Source organism: Gallinula chloropus, assembly GCF_964237585.1.
Source record: "Gallinula chloropus genome assembly, chromosome: 1".
NCBI classification, from domain to species: Eukaryota; Metazoa; Chordata; class Aves; order Gruiformes; family Rallidae; genus Gallinula; species Gallinula chloropus.
In genome coordinates this window covers 19,335,633-19,350,861 of record NC_140085.1, presented here as the reverse complement: position 1 = coordinate 19,350,861, position 15,229 = coordinate 19,335,633, and the positions used below count along the sequence as shown (strand labels likewise).

At 54.9% G+C, this 15,229-nt stretch overlaps 1 protein-coding gene across 1 annotated transcript; it reads right to left on the bottom strand.

Annotated features, from left to right (window-relative positions):
• Positions 1-1,042: 1,042 nt before the first annotated feature.
• Positions 1,043-14,041, bottom strand: PDGFB (platelet derived growth factor subunit B; the record flags this gene model as incomplete). The annotated part of the gene is made up of 6 exons (XM_084267291.1): positions 13,937-14,041; positions 7,298-7,394; positions 4,110-4,193; positions 3,443-3,648; positions 1,588-1,720; positions 1,043-1,179 (listed from the first exon to the last, which is right to left on the bottom strand). The coding sequence occupies exons 1-6, from the start codon at positions 14,024-14,026 to the stop codon at positions 1,043-1,045; spliced, it is 747 nt and encodes a 248-aa protein (XP_084123417.1). The 5' UTR covers positions 14,027-14,041.
• Between the last annotated feature and the right edge of the window lie 1,188 nt (positions 14,042-15,229).

The window sequence follows — 15,229 nt, the reverse complement described above, 5'->3', positions numbered from 1 at the left end:
CCGTTTTCTCCTCTGGAAACGTTTGTGTAGAAGCCCAGGAGGCCTTTTAACCTTCTCCTGTTTCTTCCCCTGGACAGCTTGAGCCAGAGCTGAGAGTTGCATGGGTTTGCATCAGTTATACCCTGGGAGCCTTGGGCTGACAAGGGGGAACCTGGGATAAGCAGAGCCCTTGTAGTGCGAAGCGTGGGAACACCGATCCCACGACACCGCCTGGTGCCCCTTGTCCCCAGCTCGAATGAGGCCGTAGTAGAGCTGGGACTGCTGAATCACAGGCCAGGGCTTCTCCCGTTAGGCTGTGCCTCCAAATCCAGCCCCCCAGGTCTGCACCCTGGCTATTTTTTTTCCTGCACTTTTCCCTCTCTCACGGGGAACCGGAGCTTATTCTCCAGTGAAATTCTTCTGATGACGAGGGGAATTACTCCTGTTTACACAAGTCAGGGAGAGAAGAATCAGACCCTGGACTGACAAAGTCCAGATCTCTTGCCAGAGATTCCAGTTCTCCTTTCCCTGGTATGACCTTTCTTATGTGCGCAGGCTTCCCACTAAGAGAGAGCTGAACTGAAAGTCTTGCTGCTTTTCAGCCTTTCTGACAGCTCAACTAGCGAAATAAAAGGAAAAGGGTTTCCCAGAGCAATGTTCCCTTTCTGCTTTCAACAGAGAATCAACAGAGAAAGAAGAACAGGAGTTGCTCCACAGAAGAGATGAATTCCATGGACCCCAAGGGGATTTAGGTGTCTGGAGAAGCCAGGCTTGTTCTTTGCCTGTAAGGGCCGCAAAGCTAGCAGGGTTACAGCATGATCCTTCCACCCTTCCAAAGAGCCATAAAACCCTAATTAGGATGCACGTGTTGGGTTCCAGCCTAGTCCTTCCCTCGCCTTCAACCCGTGTTTTATCATGCCCAGGCCCTGCAATAGCCCAAACAGCTTCTGTGGGAAGCATCCGAGGGGCACGGGCAGAACCGTGTCCTGGGAGATCTTTTCTCCCAGCTGGAAAAGCAGCTTGCTGTTACCTGCCTTATGCTCTCTCTCCCCAGCCAGCACTTCTATGCTATGAGGATTTCTTTCAGCACTTTCTTATCGTTGACATGCTTGTACTTCTTATGTTTCCTCTTCTGTGCCGGCGGCCGGCGTACTCGCTGCCTCTGCGAGACAGCGGCTCTGGTGACCGCCAGTGACGAGCCTGCCAAAACAGAGGGGAGAGTGTTTGTACAGCGAGGGACAGCCGGGTCACGTTGAAATATCTTTCTCCACACACTATCAACAAAGAGCTCTGCAACGGGAGGGCCACAAGGCCTCCTTCTCCTGTTCTTCTGCCCCTTGTCCTCTGTTCTCCTCAGTCTCTGCCCTCCCCCTTTTCCCACGATGCCCTTCCTTTCACCTCTCACCTTCCCCTCCTTCATCTCCCTGGGTTTCAGCCCCTTGCTGGCAGGCAGACATCCTGGGAAAGGTCCCTCAGCTCGTATAAACCAGCAAAGGCCCATGGGATTCACTGGAACTAAGCAGATTTAAACCAGCGGAGGGCTCTTCTTTCTCTCCCCAGTCTCCCTCCTCATGCCTCCCTCCACTCTACTAATGGCAAGATCCTTACGTCTCGGCGCTGGCCGGGTGTTCCTGGGGGTCTGACGGGACACCGCTTCACACCGACACTGCACGTGGTCCTCCAAAGGCACAATGACTTTTTTGAATTTTGGCTTCCTCTGGACAAACTCGATCTTGTTCACCTGTTTGGAAGAGAGAGGGAAGCAAAAGATGAACATAGCTGTAGCTCCAACTCCATAGAAGTAACCAGGGTCAGGATGCTTCAGTTCTGGTTCTCTTCCTGCAGGGTCAGAAGGTGGTTCATAGAACACTGTTCAAATTCAGGTGTGGTGTCTATAGGAGCTAATTCCACACACATCAGCAGAGCAGCCCCAGACCAGGCAAGTTTTGATGTGACTGGCTATTTCCCCAGTTCCTGACCATCACTGCTGCTTAAGCAGGGTGACTGTTTGATCACAGACAGCAGCATGGGACGTGCAGAACATGCTAGCTTGCTTCTGACAGCTGTGACAGTGAAGACCTGGGGGCAATTGGAATGAATTCCCACAGGATCCTACAGAAAGGGCAAAAGGAGAAAAACTCAGGCCTGATGCGAGCGAGCGCGGCTTCCCCAGCTCTGCTGAGGCCTGTCTGAATTTGTCTCCAGCTCTTTAATAACTCACAGGGCTGAAGCCCTCAGCTCTGTTTCACAGGGAAGGCAGCGCTCTGGAAATTCCCTCGGACTCTCCATCAGTGCTGACTCAGAGGGAAGACTCACCGCTCCACATCCCATCACAGGGCACGAGCTTTGTAGGGGGTCCTCCCACTCCAGGAGCAGCCAGGCCTGACCCCACTCAGCTTATCTAACATTACCGCAGGTCCCTGAAGTGCTCCACAAGCTATAAATACTTGTTCTGCCTCACGTCTGGGACTGAATTCCTCCAAACCCACTGCCCCCAGCAGCATCCCTCCGCCAGCCCTGAAGCAGCCAGGCTGTTTATCTTTCCTTGAAAGCCCACTCCACACGCTTAAGACCACACGCTGCTTGCTAGACAAACATTTCCAGCCAAACAATAGGGAGACCTCTGTCCTCAAAGAAACCATTTCCAGGTCACTTTTTCAGGCTGGCTTTTGACCTCTCACTTGTTTTTTCCACAAAAACAACTCCTGTTCCCCCACATTTTTCCCTCATTCAGCCTGGCTTTTCTGAGAAAGGAATTTCCTGATGAAAAGGGCTGTGTGAATACAACTTCTTCCAGCCAACCTCTGCCGCCTGCCTGGGGGGAGTCTCTTACAGCTCAGGCAGATTAGTATGGGATGAGTATTATTTTTAAACAAGCTGTCTGGGAGGAAGCTGTGAGGACACCACTGGTAGCTGTGAGGAGGGCAGGATCAGAGCAAGAGGTTAGCTGTCAGGTGTCTGCCTACTGCAGGAGCAGGTCAGGAGGTAACTGTGGGCCTGAGAAAGAGAAGAAGCTGCTCCAGTGTGTGTCTTGGGAAAAAGCTGCGGCAGGAGCAGCAGCAGTGGGGAGCTGGAGCGCTGACACCGCAAGCCCTCCTCTTTCTGCATCAAAACCAGCTCCCGCCCTGTTTCTTCTGCTCCAACACAGCAGATGAGGCAGCCTCCAGCCACAGTGGTAGCCATGGTGCAGAGCTGCAGCTGGGGACAGTGCCCTGTAGCTCTGCTGTGGTGACAGTCCCCGGCTGCTGGACAGCACCAGCCCACTGAGGAGCTGGCACGGACGTCACCGCGCCTGTGGCTGCAGCGCTGCGTGCCTGATGCAGAAGCTGTGACTGCGAAGGGGGTGTGAGGGAGCAGACAGGCAGCTGTGCGAGCCTTGCACCTGAGGCCCGCTGTGGATTTGGGGGGGCAGGGATGGAGGTGGGCTGTGGGAGGAGGGAGCAGCAGCAGGCGTTGTCCTTACCTGGACGTGCCGGACACGGATCTGTGTGGGGCGACACTGCACGTTGCGGTTGTTGCAACAGCCGGAGCAGCGCTGCACCTCCACGCAGGGTGGCCACACCACGAAGTTGGCGTTGGTGCTGTCTACCATGTTGCGGGAGATTTCAAAGACCACCGCCCGCGTCTTGCACTCCGCCAGGACAGCTGGTTCTGCTGCTGCCAGAGCATCTACAGAGGGTCCAGAGAAGAAGGGGGGTTAAAACAGGCTTTGCAGCTGTTGCCAACCTGCTGCAGCCACCTCTACAGTAAGAGAAAGACCCCACACCGTGCACAGGCACGTTCTTTCTCCTCCTCCCACGCTTCCAGCCCCGTCCCTGGACAGAGCCACACACCGCGGAGAGGCCTCCAGCAAATGATGCTGCTCACCACAGTGTCAGTCCTAGGCAGGAGATGACATTTCTTTAGAGCAAATCAACACCAGGGGATGTAAAGCTGAGCGGCTTGCAGAGCTCCAGACCCCTTTCCTGCTGTCTTGGGGTGTGACACCCAGCTCCTACGTGAGGCCCAGACTCTCCTTCTCAGCTGTCTACACATCCACGAGCACTATAACCTTTTGTCCCACACATGTATCTCACCCACAGCTGCTCAGGTGAGTGTCCCAATTGTAAGGTGCAACACCCCTGACTCACCTAGGCTTCGTCGCTCTCGGGACAGGGCCACGGACTTCTGACCAGTCTGAGTTGCATTGCTGTCCAGGCTCGAGCTACTCTCCTCTGCAAAAGGAAAGACATGAGCTAATAGCACCGGGTATAGGCAGGAGAAGACATCAGGTCCTTGTGCTCTGCTACTAGGTGAAGTGCAAAGATGTTGGGTAAGCCATGGCCCCAGTATGCCGTGCTTGGTGTAAATCCACCAGGAAGGTCACAGCTGTGCTGCAGCATGGGGACTCTAGCTCTGCTCTTTGCTCAGGCTAGGCAGCTCAAAGCAACTGGGCTACTGTGGAAGAGGGGTCCCAGCCAGGTCCTGAAAACTCCAGCTCAAGAATTACAAGGCTTGTGGGAGGGCTTTCTGCTGTCAGAGAGAAGCAGCAGAGAGATACAGATCAGCTGGCTGAGACCAGGATATGGCAAGGAGGATCAAAGACCAGATGGGACCAGCAGCAAGTTTGGTATGTAACACCAAGGTGTCTTGCTGGGATGGTTTGGGACAGGGAGAGCCAGGTGTTAAGGGGCAAAGGAAAGGGGATGATGGGTGGTTGGTGGGGTGCTCACTTTCCCTTTCCAAACCCACCACTGCCACTCTAGGTTAGAGACAGAAGAGCACAAAACTAAAGTTAAAATTACTTTTCCTCTATACTACTTTAAGGTAGCAGCCAAATCTGGAGGTAGTTCAGTCAGTCAGCGATGGGAGAGGAAGGCAGATAGCATTCAGGCCAGCCCTGAGCGTTCCCTCCCACCCCACTGCTTTTTCCCATAGGAAACGCTGAATAGAGAAATGCCCATAATCCCCATGGAGCACTCCAACACACAGCCCCTCCTGAGCGCTGGACAATGGCCGTACTCAGAGATAGCTCCCACCCAGCCACAGCTCTTTCCTTCTCTGACCCACTTTAGCAGCTGAAGGAAGCTGAATGGACGTCAGCATCAAGGGAGCAATTTTCTTAAAGGGAATTTGGGACCGGTGGAAGATGTCTGTTTATCAGATGTACGGTGGAGCAGACTTCCCTTACCTATCATGTCCCATCCCTCTTCCTCAGGGACAGGGGAAGTCTGCCCTACTGCAGCCCTCTTATACGGGGCAGCAGGGACTTTGCTCTCTGCTCAGCTCTGAAGCAACTGCTGAAGGATTTGGGATGGGTGCACAGTGGCTGTATTCACAAGGCAGGAATCATGTCCCTCAGCAGTCAACACCTATGCATGAGGTGGACAGATAGCTTTTAAGGTGGCTGGAGAAGTGTGACCAATTCTAGGACACCATTCATCTCACCCTGCAGCAGACACCTAAATGAGATTCCATGGATCACACTCTAGAAGGTGTGTGATCTGAGGGAGTCTGGATGACTGGCTTAGATAGCCATGCATGCTTTGCAGGCAGCCCCAGTTAAGGTCTCCAGTGGTGTCTAAGGTCAGGAGAGCAGCATCTCAGCTCATCTGCTTCCTGAAGCAGTTTAATCCTGCCTCCCTGTGCAGCAGCAGTGACACATGTGTGGGACACAGGCAGCACAGGGCACAGCTCCAGCCACTTTGGGATTATCTTGCTGATACACTTCTTTGCTAATCACACCGGTTCCACACATGGCAAGAAAATGGTGATGCTCCTCAGTCACTGCACAGGTTGCAGCACAGAGCCAGCTTCACAGCACCATTTTCTGTTTCCCTGACCAGCCCTTCCCATCTGGGACCTGAAGTGAAACCAGTGACTCAAAAGCTCTGCAGCCTTCTCACATACCCCTGGGCTTCTCAAGCCAACAAGAGAAGCCCGTTTTACTTCTGAACTGTAAGGACAGTTACTAACTGCAATAGAAATGTATCTGCTGCTTAGACACCCAGACATGACAGGCTGCACGCATCTTCTCAGCCGTTCCTTCCCCACCCCTCCATCCTGTGCTGATGGCGTTTATCAAACAAGGGTGGGGGCTGCCTTTACACAGAGGTTGAGTCGAGATGAGAGAGAGGGGGGAAGAAAATAGCAACAACTGTTGACTCAAAACAAATCTCCTATTGAAAAACAGGTTCCTCCCTCCCCCAGGTTGCCCTTCTACACCCCGGGTCAGCACTGAAGATGGCTGGGGCGGGGTGCGGGGGGGGGGACCAGCCTGAGACAATCCAGCCCAGCTAATTTTGGAAGTTGCCCCATTGTGTGGCTCCTGGACAAGGAGGAGGGAACTGGTGAGGGCAGGGAGTGGCCGTGGCGGTGGTGGGGAGCCTCCTTGCCTCTTTCTAAGGCAAAAACAATAGCTGAACGCAGCTGGTGCCCTCCCCCTCGCTTTTCCCCCCCTGCCCCTCCAGGGCCGTTTTGAAAGGCGGCGGGAATGCTTTTGAGACTGCGCCAGTGGTTGGACTGGCATAGGAAACAAAAGCAGGAAATTCTGTTCCCCCGTAGATAGTGTCTCGGCAAGGATTACAAAGCTCCAAACAGACAAAACACGAGAGAGAAGGCGAGCTGGGGGGGCCGGGGGACGACGGGCGGGAGCAGGGTTAGAATAGAAAGGAATTTGCTCTGAAGAGACCGTTTATAAATAAATTCCTGGGCCAGCCCAGCCGCCGAGGCGCGTGCTCCAATTCCCACACGTGCCGACCCCTCCACACTTCGCCGCTCCTGCCGCTGGCTGCGCTCAGCCCTGGCCAAGTGACCCCGAGGCACTGCAGCCCCTGGAGCTCTTATCTACGGGCAGGAGGTGAAGGGATGCTACCCTGACTTAGCCCCTGTCCCGTATGTCACCCACAGACACGTGCTCTGCCGCTCTCACTGTAAGAGCCTTCAGGAGCCCGTGGCCTTTTGTGGATGCTGAACCTAAGAAGACACTCAGCCCTTTCCTCCTTCTCCTAAAGCGATCCTTAACCTCACCACCTGTGCACCTCCCAGGGTGAAGTTAGGGTTAGCACCCTAACTGCTGACCTCAGCTCCTTGCACTCACCTTGCCCATCTCTTATCATTTCTGGAAGCCAGTACCCCTCAATAGCCCAGGCAGTTAGGAGGAGATCTAAAGTCCCACGGGTTTTGGGGGGACTGGGTGTGTCAATGGCCTGGTCTGAATGGTTCTCATATTTCTATGATGTCTGTTATTAATGTGCCTGCTGGAAAACAAAAAGTCCCTTCCCTCCCCTCCAAAGAGTTAAGAAAAAATAGAGGAGTGTTTGGTAAAGAGGAGATTTACCTACGGAGTCTATCCGCAGAGCACGCTGGAGGTCGCTGATGGAGCGCACTGAGCTGCCACCCAAAATCTCGTAAATGTCTTCAGGTATAGGGTCCCCCTGCCAGATGACAAAGAGAAGAGGGGAGAAACAGGCATTAGAGAGGTGATTCACAAATACTGACTGCATCACAGAGTGTGAGTGGGGGCAATCAAAGGAGCACACATGAGGCACGACTGAACCACCAAAATGCAGAGACACGCCTGCCCTCACGAAGGCATGAGCCTGAAACCTGGGTGAAAGCCAGAGAGCCCCTCTTGCTGCCTCTCACAAAGCAGTCGGAAGACTGATAAAGCCAGAAATCGCCCGGGCTGTGCAGCAGGGCCCTGAACGCTACGCAAGCAGCCAGCAAGGCTTCCTCCTCCGGTGCTGTATGACTTCTCCAGGTGGCCTCTCGTTCCTGCTGCCCACAGTAAAGGCATTTTAACAGACTTCCCTTACGCTATCAGATAAAACCTTCCCAATATTTCCCTCTGTTATGAAACTCCCTCACAGGCTTTGTGAGATATCGTGTGGATGTGCGTGTGCACGCGCGTGTTTTCAAACCACAGCGGTCCAATAATACACACTATTTGCATACTCTTTAAAACAACAACAACAACAACAAAAAAAAGCAAGGTGGGGGTTGGAGAGGAAGATTGACCTTTGCAGCTGAGGCTGCTCCAGCCTGAGCCTGCGGTGAAACCACAAACGCTGCAGGGCAGACATGAAAGGCTGCTCAGGGCGGCGGGCTGAAGAGCTGATATGGATGAAGAAACACATGGGAGTTCGGAGATCACTGCATGCCAGCGCCAAAAAAAAACCCTTAAGTAAGCAGGTTTACAGAGATCAGACGAAGGGCCAAACTTAGGGTTTGTGAGGGTGGGTGCAACTTCATCTATCTCTTGGGAATTTCATTCCACACCGGGCTTGAATGGGCCCCAGTGACAGCCCTTAACCAGACCACAAAGGAGTGGTGTGGGAAAGCAAGCACAGATTAAAACGTAAGTCAAGTCGGAAAGGCTAGAAAAAGAGATGGAGGGAAGTACTGGCCGAAGTGTTTGCTTAGCTCCTACCTCTCCTCATTCAGGGCTACTCATGTGGAAAAGCTGCTCTTTGAGCCCGGTGCTGGATGCTGCCTGAGCTGCAGCCCTACACATGCCCCTGTAACTGAGAGGAGAGCTTGGCTTGCGTGCTTATGAAGTGCAGGGATTTTCATGTGGGTTCTTATGGGCAGTTTGTGGCATGTGTGTGGTCCTGGCGTACGGCTATCCCCTCCCTGCTGGCATTCCCTCTGCTCAGAGTGGAGGAAAGCTGCCAGACAGGGGGTTAAATGGCTTTTAAACCTTGAGGGCTTCAGCCTAAACCTGCGGCCACTTTTGCATGGCTGGTTGAGCCTGGCAGCCTCCTACACATGCGGGTCCCTTGGCCACCTGCCCTTCACCTCTACTAACAGGTAACAGGAGTGTTGCCTCCTCAGCCCTGCTAGCCCACCAGCTAATACTGTAACTTAGAAGTGGGGTGCGGTGGGCTTAAAGACTGCTGCGGCCCAAGTCAGGGGGCAGAAGCCTCCTGGGATGGCTGCAGAGCAGACTACACCAGCGTCTTCAACCTCCGCAGCCAGATCCACCAGAGAGCTCGAGTCAGATCGAGCCTCTTTGCCCCGCTCCGTCCCTGTCACTGTCACATCTCACCACAGATCTGGCTGTCTGCCTGCAGCAAAAAGCAGATTTTACATCCCCAGGCAGTACTTCCTCAGTCTCTAAGGGAGAGGGAAGCAGCATCAGCGATGAATGCACAGCAAGAGAGACACTTGTATAATTCAGGGATCACTGAATAGCTGCGAAATGAAGATGCCTTCTGACAACTCCTGCTGCGTGAGGAAGAGTGGGACCAACAGCCCAGCGCCAGAGAGGCTCTGCAGCACTTCCCTGCTTTGTGCCACACACGGCGTTTTACTGGAAAAGGGATCGCTTGCGATTCCCAGTGCTGGAGTGCAGAGCCCAGCGCTGGGTGGTGACTCTGCAGGCTTCCTAATGTCAGCACCTGTCAGCCGTGCGCGAATGCTGCTGTGCACGGGTGCCCCTGGTCCTTCCTGACACTTAATACGTGTAGGAAATGGAACTTTAATTTTAAACCCTGGCACTCGCTGGGGGAGAGCGTGGGCAGGTGTTACGAGACTCGGTGACTTTGGAGGCGAGATGGGAGGTGTCACCTTGCTAACTGAGCAGGGGGAAGAGCCGCGAATCAGCGTTTGCCAATGCAGGCCCTCGGGAGCTGAACTGCTGGGGATTGCCTGTAGGAATAAGCTCCGCTCCCTGCTCAGAGCAGCAGTTTTAGGTGCCAATTTTTTCTTGTTGCAGATACTATCAGCATGGCTACGGCATATCACCAGCCCACACGGCTCATAATCTTGTCCTCCTCACTGGGGTTCATCAGGCAGCTCTGCCAGTGACAATCTCAAGCCTGTGAAGCTCCTTCCTCTCCTCTAGCGCTGCAGAACCGTGTCCAAGGCTGGCCTAAGAGCAGCCTCACAGACTGGAGCTACATGGCCTGGCCTTGCTCCTTTTGGGGTCTGTGATTTGGAGCAGTCAGGCCTCTGGACCCCCATCCCAGCTCTGTGGCTGGGAGGCTCTGAGATTGAGGCCCTGCACGCACTGGGCTCAGGGCAGTTGGTGGGGATGGGACACAGGGAAGCAGAGGTCCATCAGCCACCTCCACTGATCCCATGGGGTGAGAAGCTAGAGAAGTGTTGCAGGAGGTGGGATGCCCAACAGACCAGCCCAAGCAGCTGGTGCTTTTCCTGCTTAGCAGCTCCTCTGGAGTTATTTGTCTAACACAGGTTAACAGTCTCTTTTTCTAACTGTGCGGCAGATCAAAGAAGACTTTTGTCTCAATGGACTTCTGGCTGGCTGTCAAGTGCCCCAAGGCCTGGCCTCGTATTCCTGCAAGGCCCTGAATTCCTAGAAGAAAGTAAGTTTGTTCTTCCCTCCCTCCTGCTGCCCCAGTGCCTGGCTGTACCCCAAACCACAGGGGCACAACCTCACTCTGCCAGTCCCCTGGCAGGGACGTCCCCTCCCTTTCTCCTGGCTTCTGGCACTTGGGGGGCTAGAGCCCCTGCACACCTGACACAAGGCAGCAAGCACCTGGGCAGGGGCCCTGCCTGTCCTGTAGCTGTCCCACGCTGTGGCTGTGACACTGGGGCCTCTTGGTGTGCCTGCTCTGCCCCTCTCCTCCCAGACATCAGCAGCGCTGTTTGGCCAGTGCAAACCGATGCATGGGCAGCGATGCCCTGCAAACAGGGCATTCCCCTGTCCCTGCTCTCCACCCACACGTTCTCCCAAAATCAGCCTCCTCCCTAACCCCACTACTCGGTGCCTCTGGAGCGTGCCACCATCAGGGATGCTGAAAGGTCGCCCTGCCATCAGCCATGGCTGAGCTGGCACAGGGAATAAGCTGGGCTATGCTTCAGTCCTCCCTCTGGCTACACACAGGCAAGGGTTTTGCCCAAAGGTGTGTCTCACTTGGTAGCACAGCAGATACAGAGAAGGGAGCAGAGATTGTGCAACTGGCAGGGAAGGCAGACCCTCAGGGCTCAAAGAAACCAGCCAAGGACACTCCCAAGGTGAGGACTCCTCCAGGCCTCTTTTTTTCAGTGGTGTGACTTCACACCCAATATAACTGCACAGGGAAGGACCGAGGAGTAGCAGCACCACTGGCCTACGGCAGGGAAGCACCCAGCTACCTGCTCCTCTGAGGGGGAGAGGACTTTCCTAAGCACCTCTACACTAACCCAGACAAGGTATCTTGGCAGGAGTCACAAGTGATCAGCCAGGCACGAAACCCCAAACAAACAGCATTTTTTAATTCCCTCTGAAGCTGACATGAGGACCCCAAGGGGAGACTCCACCACATTCCCTGGCAGAGAACGAGACCAGCAGTGCCTGCCACCAGCTTGCCGAGCCCCCAAAGGCTTCTGCTCCCCTGGCACAGAGCTTCCACCCTTCCAGCATCACTCTTGGCTACAGGGGAACCTTGACATCTGCCTGCCAGAGGACCACATATGCATCTCCCCCCGGCAGGCACAAGTCCCTTCTCACCCAAGTCCCTTCCCTGTGGGACTGCAGCTTGTATTTCCCTCCCTTCAAGGAATCAAACTTAACGTTTGATCTAGCCCACGTTTCTAAAAAACAGCCAGACCAACCCACCCTGTTCTCATTTCAAGGGGGACTCCACTGCCCCACCCTTCACACTCCCCCCACACCTCCCCTGTGAGGGCTGGAGGCATTTTCACCCCCGGGGCCAGTTGCATACCGGCAACACTGGAATCAGTGTAGGAACCACTGTCATTCTCTCCTGCTGCTGCGCATCAGCTGACAGTGAGAGAGAGGCAGGGCGGTCTCGCCTGGCTCCTTCCACCAGCTCACCCCAGACATGTCATCCATCCCAGCTTCCACTGCTTTGTCCTTGTCACAGCTTCATGCTAGGAAGGCTGAGGAACAGCCCCGGAGCCTTGCAACAGGAAGACTCGATGCAGAGCTGGGCCGAGGTTATAAGCAAGCGCCCAGCCGCACCCCATTCCTCAGGAATTCCAGAAAGCCCTGCCAGTGGGGCTTCACACCAGCACAACCACACCGGGCTCAGCCCATCTCTGTAAATGTTGCAAGGCAACTATTACAGCCCTGGGGGCAAATGCAAATGGGTTTAGCATCCTGGCTTCCCAACTGGTGAATACCTTCCTCCTGAGATTTGTACTCTCTCTCTGCTGGAAGATCTCCAGGGCCCTCCAGCTCCAGATGGGTGTGATTTAAGAGGGTGAGGGACTGCCTGATCAGAGGGAGCTACTGTTCCCCTGCACTTTCTCTGGCAGGACTGGGGTGGAGATGTAAGCCCCATTCAGAGGCTGACTGTGGTTCCGCAGCCTGGCAGGAGTCATGTTATATGCGCCTGGTGCAGAGGCGCAACACACTGCTCTTAAAGTAGATGTGGGGTCTCACTCCAGGCAGAAGCATGTACCCAAGTAGAAACCTCTTGCTCCTCTGGCCATGAAGTGATGAATAACATGGTTCCTCCCAAGAAACCTAGACCCAGTATTCCCAAACTCTTCACTCTACTAGGCAGTCATGGAGCTGTGCAGTCTCTTACTGTGAGCACAGTGCAGAATAACACCCCCCTGGGATGAGCCACTTCCATCTTCACACTTCCCCAGTGCAAACCATAGCTGACGTTTCACGTTGCATGGGAGAAAGATCTGAGCCACCCACAGAGGAAATACCATCCTCTGCCCAAAACAAACATAACCACTGGGCAGCCCACAGCTCTAACTGCTTCCCTTTGTGGCTTGGGCAAGGGCAAAATGGGCCCATATGGAGGTGATGTGATGCTTTGCATCCAACCCATTCCCTGCCGCCCATGAGAGGGGCTGCCCAAAAATGAGGAAGGAAGAGAAAGAAATGATGCAAAGGGAGGAAAGTTTTGGTGGAAGGATACTTCCTGCCGCTGAGAACCCCGAAGCTGCAGATACAACCCATGGTTTTGCTGAAGTAGGAACTGAGCACTGTGCAGAAATGTTAGGGCTTTCTGATCTCCTCAAACTGGATGGGATCAGATGATGAAACATGGAGGGTCCTGCGACTCCTTTTCTATGACCAAGTTTCGGGGTTAGGCTTTGATTTCCACATAGGCAAACCAAGGTTGGGGTGTACGTTCATCTGCCAAACCTACCACCCTGGCTTCCTCCTCAGCAGAGCCCATAGAAGGGCTGCAGGATAAGATAAGATGCTTGTATGAGTGTGCAAGTGCAGTGGAGACATCTCATCTCCCACCTCTTTCTGTGCTCACACGCACCTTACTGAATAACTGTGCCACTCTGGCGTTGGTGTCTCTAGCCATAGCAGTCCCCTTTCTTGCCCCTTCCAAAGCCCCCCCCCCACTCCCCACCCTTTCTCCATCTGTCAGGTTGGGTCTCACACCACAGTGAGACCCGCACTATTCTGGAGGTGGCAGCCGGGCCCGGGTCCTGCCCTGCGCACACCGTGGCCGCAGTGACAATGTAACGGGAGGGCGCAGGAGGCTTGGTGGCGCCCCGGGGGTGACAGCTGCTGGGCGAGGCTGCTGGTGAGGCGGGAGGCTGCGGCACCCGAGGCCCCCCAGCAGCACTCCTGCTCCCACCTTAACCAGGGGCTTCTTCAGCCTGGTCTCCCCTTCCCCTCCAGCCTAGCGCTGACTCCAGCGGGACGTACATACGCGGGGGTGGGTTTATTGCCAAGCCCCCCCTCCGGAGGGGCCCGTCCTGAGGAGGGGGCAGCCCCCGCCGCCGCCGGGCTGGAAACCGTCCCCAACGGCCGCTCCGCCTCAGGGCCGGCCGGCTCTGCCCGCCATTAGCGCGCCCGCGCCCCTGCGGAGCCCTTCCCTCAGAAAGGGGCAGCGAAGCCGCCGCCCGCCCCAGGCTCCTCTTCCCGCACCGCGCGGGTCGGCTTCCCCCGCGGCCGCCGCCGCCGCCGGGCTTAACCCCGCTGCACCTGCGGGGCGGGCGGCGCCGCCGCCGCCACCGGCGTCCCCCCGCGCTCACGCCGGGGCCCGCAGCTCGGCAGCACCGCCCGCTGCCGGCGACGGAAACTCACCTCCAGGCGGGCCAGGGGCAGGGAGAGGACGAAGGCGAAGACCACGCCGAAATTCATCCCGACTTCAGACCCCGCCGGCTGCGGGCACATGGACGGCGAGCCCCGGGAGGGAAGCACTTCCCGCAGACAGCTCCGCGGCCGCCCGGCCTCAGGCATCGAGGGCCCCGCGCGTTCCCATTTCCCCTCCGGGCTGCTGGTGGGAGAGTTGCTTGAGCCCTTGAAAGACGAGGCGGTGGTGGTGGTGGTGGTGAGGGGAGACAGGAGTAATTCTCGGTGACTCGCCTGCCTCTGTGCTATCTCATAAGACCGGTGGAAAAAACCCGCAGCTCCTCAAAATTATAAGCATCCAGAGCCTGTGTCCCCCTCGCTGCCAGGGATGCTTCAGCACTGCCTTCTGCTAGGTGGTCCACATGCTATTTTTCCTCTTGATTGTCTTCCTTTTTAAAACAGATGTGTAAAATATTTTACATGCAGGTAAGAAGGGCTCAGTGTTCTTAGAAAAAGGTGCCCAAAATAATTTAAAAAAAAACCCCAAAACCCAACCCAACTTTTCCAAAGTTTGGTACAGAATCCAAAAATAAAATCTTCCTTAAGGTGTCATTTGCTTAACACGCCCCTTTTCCTCCCTGTGCCTGCTCGCTTTTCGGCGCAAAGTTGCTGGTGTGCATTAGGATTTCTCCCCCTGGGGTTAGGTTCTGTCTCGGGTGCCTTCTCGTTCGAGGCGTTGGCAGTTCGCTTGGACGTGAGGCTTGCTGTGGCTTTGGAGACAGGTGAGAGCAAACGTTTTCGCGCTGGGTCGCGGTGCCTGTGTGTGCCGAGCCTCGACAAGCCTCCGAGCCCAGCTGCTGCTGCCTCCCGCGCTCTGTTGCGACAAGAAAGGAGAAAAAAAAACCAAAACAGCAGAAAAGGTAAAACTGAAAGGGAGGCGAGCGAGCCGATGGGTCTTTATTTTAGCCTGTGAGCTGCAAGAGAGACTAAACTGGCACTTGGGGCTGCTCCTTTTATAAAGGAGAGGAGATGGGTGGAGCATAACTTGCCATCCTCCTCTTGGCTGGGTATCAAGGCAAAAAATCTAGTGAGGGAGTAGCAGTCCATTGCTGACAAAATAAAAAGTGTGTTAATTTAAATGATAAATTAATTAAAAATGACTAATGCCGTAACAACCTGTATAATGTGTCTTTAATATCACATGAGGAATGGGGACAGAAATTGCTTCCTCTTCAGCCTGAGATAAGAAGAGAGGAGTTACCAGCACAGTAGTTTGCTATTTTTTTGGCCCTGGGTTCCCACTGT